Genomic DNA, 8638 nt, shown 5'->3' with positions numbered 1-8638 from the left:
CTATTTGGAACATATCTACAGAACATATGACAGTATTCTGCCTCATTGCATCAGGGTTAGCCAGTTTTTAACCAGACGCACACATCGGCATGTAGACTACCTGAGCCGGGAAGCAACCTTCGATTTGAAAGATGCGAGTTGTCCATTTATTTCACATGAAATCAAATTTCAAAACATTGCACATGATGATTAGTGATTTAAAAAAGGGTCAAATGAAATATAAGACCAAACCTGTAACAATGGAATTTAATTATTAAAATCAGTGGTGCAACAATAATCCAGGGGTCAGGCTCAGCACACGGCAGTTTTGTGGGAAAGTTTTCTCTTTTTTCCCTGTAACCGTAAGATAGACTGTCTCCTCCTCCTCTGTGGCATCAGTGAAAGGGGCCTTTGTGGAGGCTTCCCAGCATTCCAAGGGAATTCTTGCAGGTGAGGGTATGCAAACAATCCCACTCTCAGAGGGTCGCTGCTGCTGCTGCTGCTGCAGCGTAGCATTTATACAACTTTAACTTGAAAAAGCTCCACGGACAGTCAGGAGTCTCCAGTGCCAAGCTTACCTCACCTCAAAGAAGGTGTTGCAACCACGAGGGCGTGATCCTACAATCAGACAGGAGTGGGAGGGAAGGATCCATCGCTTTCAAAAATAAAGGTAAGCACACACCACACAGCATGCTCAAGAATCAATGTACACACATGAATGAGTCTGTCAGGGTTAGCATTAGCTTTGTAAATATTTATATTTTTTTTGGACTTCAAAAGCTATAACGGTTGATTTATAGAATCTAACAGGGTTTTTATGGCTTTGGGATAAGCAGCAGTGTATGATCTGCACAAGTGACACACTTGCGTCTCACAGATTGGTACCTGGAAAACACTGTGGACACTTTTTCCTTTAACTCACTGGATTTTGTCCCACACACTCTGTTGGAACTTGTAGAGACAACGCTGCCTGCAGGTATGTACGCTCATTTTCCCATGCTGCATTATCAACTGTCATTGAGGTTTATGGACTCACTAGTGTGACATAATTCTTCCCTATAAAATGTTCATTAATAACAGTCAATATTTCTATTCAATAGTTTTCCAACTGCTTTTTTTAATGTGCATTTATCTACATGTTGCTATGGGCAGAGTCCACGAGGGGAAAGTCTTCTATCTAATCTCAGTCACTTGAATTGTTTACTCCTCACCTCTCTTTATCTTTCTTGCCCTTTGATATTTTGTCGCTCACCATCAATCGTATTATTCACTTCCTTCATGGCGGCATGTTCAGACAATGTAGTCGTGAGAAGTTGTAAAACATTGAAGTGCACATTGGCACATCTTTGTGGACCAGAACCTGAGCTGACTTTGGATAAATGCTCATAAAACAATCCCAAACAATATAATAAACTGTGACACATTTGAGTTTATTTTGAAATTCCAGTCATTACACAGAGGACCACAGTGTGGGCACATGTGTGTTATTTGTGTTACCACACATAAAAATGAGTGACAAATTAATTCACCACAATAACAACATTACTACACAAATAAATGTGGTGGTAAATTAGATATAGTGCTTTTCTAGTATTTTCTAGACCACTCAAAGCTGCTTTACACTAGTTTTTGCCATTCACTCATTCATACAGCCAATCTGGGATAAATGTAGGTAAGACAATCCACCTGGATCTCACAGCCAGTACCAGAGTTTGTGTAGTGTCATGAAGTAAATCGTGTTTTTGTGAGACCCGAGACCTGAAACCTCCTGATTTTGTGGACTCCAGGTCGGTGGCCTTGATCTTGCAGGGCTTGTGTTCTGCTGACCGACAACAACACATTTAACCATCACAATGACTCAGAAAATGTTGAATTAGGGTAAAAATCCCACATAGATCTGCTTTAAACATCCACTGGCAGTGTGACGGAGAGAAAGAGCATTAGCAAAACCTGGCTAAAGCTCAATTTCTTCTATTTGGCATTTTCAACCCTTAGCTGTAGCTCGCTGTATTCAGAGTGGTGAAGTGCTAAGAGCTGGGTTATCGTGCTGGGTTCCATTTACTTTGGAACTTGGAACTGGGAGTGACTCGCTAGTTCAGTTGAGAAGTCGGAAAGACAAACATAGCTCAGGCTAGATATTGTTAGCAATACCAGTCAATGAGACGTCAACTCAAACAACAACGTGTCTATGGTTAGAAATGAAACAGCACTGTGTGTGCGACTGATTTACTGTGAAACAAATATGACAGAGTTTCCGAGTAGGAAATCTTACTTTACAAATGGAACGCACCATTAGAGGGTTAGAGGTGAGCAGTGGAACAGTCCAAAACACAGACAAACATTATCTTGTTTGTGGCCCGCAAATGAAAGTTTAAATTGTGTTTGCACCAAGAGTTTCAGTCAAGCCACTATTTCAATTTAACACGTTTCCTTTATTTCTGTTAAAAATCCATGTTCATTTTATGATAAACACTATGATTGTGTTTAGGATGACGGTGTGTGTGTGTGTGTGTGTGTGTGTTTGCCAGCAGCAGCATGTTGCAGACACTGAATGAGTGGCTGTGGTGGGAGCGTCTGTGGCTGCCAGCAAACGTCTCCTGGTCTGACCTGGAGGACACAGAAGGTCGAGTCTACGCTAAAGCCTCTCAACTTCACGCTGCCCTGCCCTGCGCCCTCTGCATGCTTGTGGTCAGATATGTGTTTGAGAGGTGAGATTAAACTGCTCACTCAGGGAGTAAATATGCCCGCGAGCTTAGCAATGCAACCATGTGGTTTCAAAACACGGGGATTATGTTGCACAAGTGTGTTTGCAGCAATGCTCAAAGCCAAAGAACCTCTTATACTCTGTTATACTGTAGGGTGAATGGCTACAGACGGCTATGCCAGATTACTTGTTATATTTCTTTATATTAGGGCTGCATGATATTGCAAAGGTTTTTTTTTATCACAGTCTATATTTATAATTATTAATTATGAAAAAAATCAAGTTCAAGATAGATATTTGTCCTGGAGAGAAAATTTAAGATACCGTTAAACTTAAACTTTATGATCAGAAAACAACACAAACACCACTGTCATCAGTGAATTTAACATCTCTGATTTTAATATTCTTACATATATCTTTACAAAGAGAAACACATTCACAAATGTGAGGTAACACATCTTATATATACAGTATATATATGCAATATATGAATATTACAATCTTGATATAATATATTAATATTATATCTATATCGTGACATGAGACAAGATATGGGCTTAGATTTTAGGTATCGTTATATCGTGATAAAGTATCTGTGACTTAAAACCTGCATTCATAATCATCATATTTATTATGTTGAATAAATTAGTCAAATACACAAAATATTATAAATTAAATTATATATATACATATATATATACACTATATATGTATGTTGTTGTTGAGTTATTTGCCCTAATGTACTCTAAAGTTGCTTTTGTGCTGGTGTAGGTTCCTGGCCACACCACTGGCTGATTTCTGGGAGGTGAAGGACAGGATACGTCTGTCAGCAGAAATGAACCCCCTCCTCGAAAATCACTTCTGCAGCCGAGCACGGGTTCCATCACAGGTGTGTTAAAGGGGCTTTTCTGTCAGTGTATGAGTGACAGCAGATCTCATCAAGCAATAACACTAGGAACACTAGGACACAATAGGAAGCACTAGTACAGTGAGACTGCCTTTGTCCCCGCCTGCCCCTGCTCTGCTGCTGCATACACACAAACGCTCCCTTACTCAGGTCTGATAGTTTTGCTTGACAGAGGCACAACATACACATAATATTACAGGCATGATAATAACTCAAGTTATGCACTGCAGCTTTCATAAAAATGATTTGAGTACAATTACAACTCCAGATCTGAGGCTTATTCAGGGATCTGAGTAAACATTAAACTAGAAGTAAGTTATCAGAGTGGTTTGAAAACATTTAAGTATCTCAAACTATTTTCTTTTTTCCTAATTTCTTTAATTTAAAAATGTGGGATCGCAGGGGGTGCTGGTGCCAATCCCAGCCGACATTGCGCCACATAGAGACAAACAACCATGCACTCTCACCGAGGGTCAATTTAGTGTGTCCAATTTGTCTAATCTCCACAAATCTGCATGTTTTTGGACTGTGGGAGGAAACTGGGCCAGAATTGGACGAGCTACCAGAAATATTACGGTATCGGTTGAAGTGAATGTGTGTTTATCTGTAACTGTGTGTATGAAAGACACTTCCCTTCTGTCTCAGGCTGATGTGAGGTCACTGTGTAAAAAGACAAGTTGGTCAGAGAGAAGAATTCAGGTCTGGTTCAGGAGGAGGAGGAACCAGGATCGACCAGCGCTACGCAAGAGGTTCTGTGAAGCCAGGTGTGTGTGTGTGTGTGTGTGTGTGTATGAATAATTGCACGATAACGTAAGTGCGTGTGTAAATGATGTCATGTGACTATTCTCATTTGTCAACAGTTGGCGGTGTGTGTTTTATTTTTTTGCTTTTCTTGGGGGCATCTTTGCTCTTTATGATGTGAGTATAGTTTTTCTTCATTATTCTATGTCGTACCACAGGAAGTGGTTTTATTCCAGTGTTACCTGCATATATTTGGGTGTATCAGCATTATTTCCCCTCCTCATCTTGCTCTCTCTCTATCTCACGTCTGTCAGTGCTCCAGGGTTTTTCTCATGCTCTGGTAGTTCACATGAGCTCATTGATCAACTTTCAGTTTTTTTTATTATTTCTAGTCGGCTCTGTTCCAACTTCTCCTCACATTCCTCTTCCTCTCTGTTTTCTCTGGCTATAGAAACCTTGGTTTTATAATCTGAAGGAGGTTTGGGCAGGCTTCCCTAAACAGGTAGGAGTTTTAGGGCAAACCCACAAGGTTGTTATGTATAATACAGTATTTTAGTCTAATACATGTGTATGTGTTTCATCCATACAGTCCATGCTGCCGTCTCAGTACTGGTATTACATCCTGGAAATGGGCTTCTACACTTCTCTGCTCCTTAGCCTCACGTTTGATGTGAAACGGAAAGTAAGTGCACACATTATTTGAGAAAGGCTGAACTGCTGAAAATGTTTACTTTTTTGTGATGAATATAGAAACATTTTGGGCCATTTTACTCCTTTCAAATCAACTGTCCTCCCTTTCCAAAATATGTACATGTTGCTTCCTTGGTGTGATAATCCTCACGTAGAACAGCATTGACTCTTTGACTCCTACCACCCACTGTAAGATAACAAGGAATTCTAAGAATCCTGCACCACCCAGCTGATAATATGCCAACAAGTGTCTACGCCTAAGAGATGGAGCAGAGACACCTGGAGACACAGTCAAACCCTGCTGATGATACTCAAAGTGGACCTTCATGAAAACAGATGCAAGGCCCAGGAGAAGCAACCAAACACAGAAACAATGTCATCCATGAATGGAATATCTGAGAAGAATGTTTCTAAAGCAACACGTGTGAGCGTTTTAAAGATGGCAAAAATCTCTGAATCCCATACATGTTGACGGAGGAATGAACAGACCTTCATTGACCTTCAGGTCATTGACCTCAGGACAGTCACGCTGAGGTTAACATTGTTAACATCAGTGACTGTCTGAGCTGTCAAGAACCAGGCTTTTCAGTCAGAGGTTTACATGTTAAACCTCATGTTTACATGTTACACATGGCATTAAGACGTGTTTTCTGTGATTGGATTACAAGCAGGAAGCACCGGATCACTCTTAAGTACAGGTGTCAAATACACCCGAGGACAGATTCTTATCCAATCTGCCAAACCACTTCAGGAGGTGGTTGGAGACGCATTGTGACCCCATTGAACAGAAGTCTAAATGCTAATGCAAACCATGTGAGCAGAAATACGTTGATGGTTTGAAGAAAAGTCCATACAGTAGCGCCATTTCATGTGTGGCTAACGTTGTTGTTGATATGGCGGCAGACAGGATGTGACGCTGTAGTCTGCTGCTGGAAATCTTCGCACAAGAGAGGGAGGTGAAGTAAGGGCGGGATGACCGTGATCAGATAGCAATCAGATCTTGACGTGGACGCCGGAGAGGATGTTAATACCAGGTGTAAATGCATGTGGTGAAGTGTTATCTGATCACAGATAGTTAAGAGGGGCCAGAGGCACTAACTCTTATGTACCTTATATCAAATACTGTTTATTCTGGATTTAACAAAGCAAATAGGTAAGGGGTTGCTGCAGTTGGTCAGGTCTAGGTTCAGCAACATTATGAGCCCAAAGAATGAGGTCAGCTGACTACCTGAATGAAATGAAATCATATTATCTTGTGATATATCATATTATCTTGTCATATATTATATTATATTATCTTGTGATATATCATATTATCTTGTCATATATTATATTATATTATCTTGTGATATATCATATTATCTTGTCATATATTATATTATATTATCTTGTGATATATCATATTATCTTGTCATAAATTCTATTATATTATCTTGTATCACATTATCTTGTGATATATCATATTGTCATGCATCATATTTTCATGTGTAGGACTTCAAAGAGCAGGTGGTTCATCATGTGGCCACGCTGACTCTTCTGAGTTTCTCCTGGGTTGCAAACTACATCCGTATTGGGACGATCGTGATGGTCCTTCATGACTCTGCTGATATTCTGCTGGAGGTCAGTGCTGTTGTTACGTCACTAACTTCAAGTGCAATTCTGTATTTTCAGTTTTTCTTACACAGACCAAATGTTTTGTTCCAATCTCTTTTAGAAAAGAAAAGCAACAGCTTGTACAATTCACAGGTTAGGAGAGGCTAAAATGAAGTTCATGTATCTTGAAGCTTGGGTTTCATATTCTAAATATGTGTATAATAAAATATAATGACTGGAAAGTGAAAATGTCTGTTAAAACAGGTTTGATGTTTCCAAATAAACTTAAATACAGTCGACATTTCCTCCCTCTGGCCTGCTAGTGCTGCCACAATAAATCCATTAGTGTCCATTTTATTTTATTTGTGTTAGACCAGCAGGATTTCTAATGTTCTTAAGTATTTGAAAATCCAGTCAAATGCTGTCTGTTCATTGTTTTTCTGTTATCAATGTATGACCATACATTTTAGAATCATTACAATTTAACACAATTTTATTTATCAAATTTCTGACCATTGACCAATTGTTATTGTTCATCTACAAACTAATATAAAAACTTAAAACACACATTTCTTTCTGTTTTCTGTCTCACAGGGTGCAAAAGTACTCAACTATGCTAAGTGGCACCGGACTGCTAACACCATGTTTGTGGTGTTTGTAGCTAACTTTATGGGGACTAGACTTGTCATCTTTCCTTTCTGGTAAGTGTGAAATGAAAGCAAGACACAGGATTATGATCACGGTGAAATGGGCGACAATAATTTTGATGTGTGCATATCAAACCTTAGGCTGATCCACTGCACATGGGTGTATCCGGTGGAGCGGTTTCCTCCCTTCTTCGGCTACTACTTCTTCAACGTCATGCTTGTGGTTCTCCAGATGCTGCACCTCTTCTGGGCTGTTCTCATCTCACGAATGCTTTGCAAGGTCATCTTCAGCAAGGTGTGTTCACGTGTGTTCACGTGTGTTCACGTGTGTTCACGTGTGTTTCTGTGTGAGGGCAGATGTCTTTTTTTTTATGCACTTTGGTTCATCATCACGTCCTTGTCTGAAACTCTTCCTCATCCTGCAGCTGGAGGGCGACGACAGGAGCGATGAAGAGGAGGAAGACAGTGACGCGGCGAAGGAAAGGAACCACAAACTTAGTCACACGAACGGCCCTGGAGCCAGAGACCGAGCCAATGGTCACTGACACACAGAGAGAGACATATTCGTTCAGGACGGCAGCATTTACAAACAAATTCTTTATTTCCTTCAAAAAAAGAAAAGAAAATGCCCTCAAGACAAGGAACTATGAAGGATTAAACAGTCATTGGAATGACTCACTTCAGAACTCAACCATTATCTTATTGTACCATGATTGAAGTAGTTCTTCTTCTGCCTCCATCTTGTCCTCTCCCTTTTGTCCTCTTCTGTTACACCAGCTGTCCTCATGTCCTCCTTGGCAACATCCATGAACCTTCTCTGTGGCCTTCCTCTTTTACTGCTGCCCTGGAAATGTCAGGATCTTGAGCTCTGACACCTCCAGCTCCACCAGTAGATAGAATAGAATCATTTAGTTTTGTTTTTTGTACATTGAGTGTAATTCATTCAAATGATGATGATGATGATGGCACATTTCCCATGTGGGTATATATATATATATATATATATATATATATATATATATATATATATATATATATATATATATATATATATGTGTGTGTGTGTGTGTGTCAGTGGGCACATACTGTATAATTAAAGCACTGAAGTCTGAAGTCAGAATTGTTGTGTCCCTAATGTACCTAAGAATTAGTGACATCTAGTGGTGACGCTGCAGACTGTAATAAATGGAGGACTCCTCCACTCACCCCCTCCCTTTCCCAAGTATTTCAGGCATATGGTTGTCACGATCACTGGAACTGGCAAGGGAGAACCCAAAAAACGAGGCAGGCAAGTTTGTGGAGGAAAAGGCAGTTTACTTTGTCCAACAGGCAGAGTCCAAACCAGGAAATCAGTCAGAAAACAGGCAAACAAATCTG

The 8638-nt window shown here is 40.0% G+C and overlaps 1 protein-coding gene across 2 annotated transcripts; it reads left to right on the top strand.

Annotated features, from left to right (window-relative positions):
* Nucleotides 1-468: 468 nt before the first annotated feature.
* On the top strand, nt 469-8080 carry cers3b (ceramide synthase 3b). 2 transcript variants are annotated; one of them, XM_058646510.1, is made up of 12 exons: nt 469-649; nt 857-955; nt 2508-2687; nt 3455-3572; nt 4236-4354; nt 4451-4508; nt 4783-4833; nt 4921-5013; nt 6513-6641; nt 7209-7315; nt 7403-7556; nt 7687-8080. In XM_058646510.1, exons 3-12 carry the CDS (start codon nt 2515-2517, stop codon nt 7804-7806), a joined length of 1122 nt encoding a protein of 373 aa, XP_058502493.1. In that variant the 5' UTR covers nt 469-649; nt 857-955; nt 2508-2514; the 3' UTR covers nt 7807-8080. The 2 variants fall into 2 exon arrangements, with proteins under 2 accessions (XP_058502493.1, XP_058502494.1); XM_058646511.1 differs by lacking the exon at nt 469-649 and having other exon boundaries at nt 745-955; nt 2511-2687.
* The last annotated feature ends 558 nt before the right edge of the window (nt 8081-8638 follow it).

Source organism: Solea solea, chromosome 12 (genome assembly GCF_958295425.1).
Source record: "Solea solea chromosome 12, fSolSol10.1, whole genome shotgun sequence".
Taxonomy (NCBI): Eukaryota; Metazoa; Chordata; class Actinopteri; order Pleuronectiformes; family Soleidae; genus Solea; species Solea solea.
Note: the sequence above shows the minus strand (reverse complement) of the source record. Positions and strands in the feature narration are given on the sequence as shown.

Excerpts from the sequence above, each read along its gene's own strand:
- cers3b (XM_058646510.1), top strand. The coding sequence starts at position 2,515 with ATGTTGCAGACACTGAATGAGTGGCTGTGGTGGGAGCGTCTGTGGCTG. Across the intron at positions 3,573-4,235 it reads GAGCACGGGTTCCATCACAG|GCTGATGTGAGGTCACTGTG; the intron begins GTGTGTTAAAGG and ends CTTCTGTCTCAG. Across the intron at positions 4,355-4,450 it reads AAGAGGTTCTGTGAAGCCAG|TTGGCGGTGTGTGTTTTATT; the intron begins GTGTGTGTGTGT and ends ATTTGTCAACAG.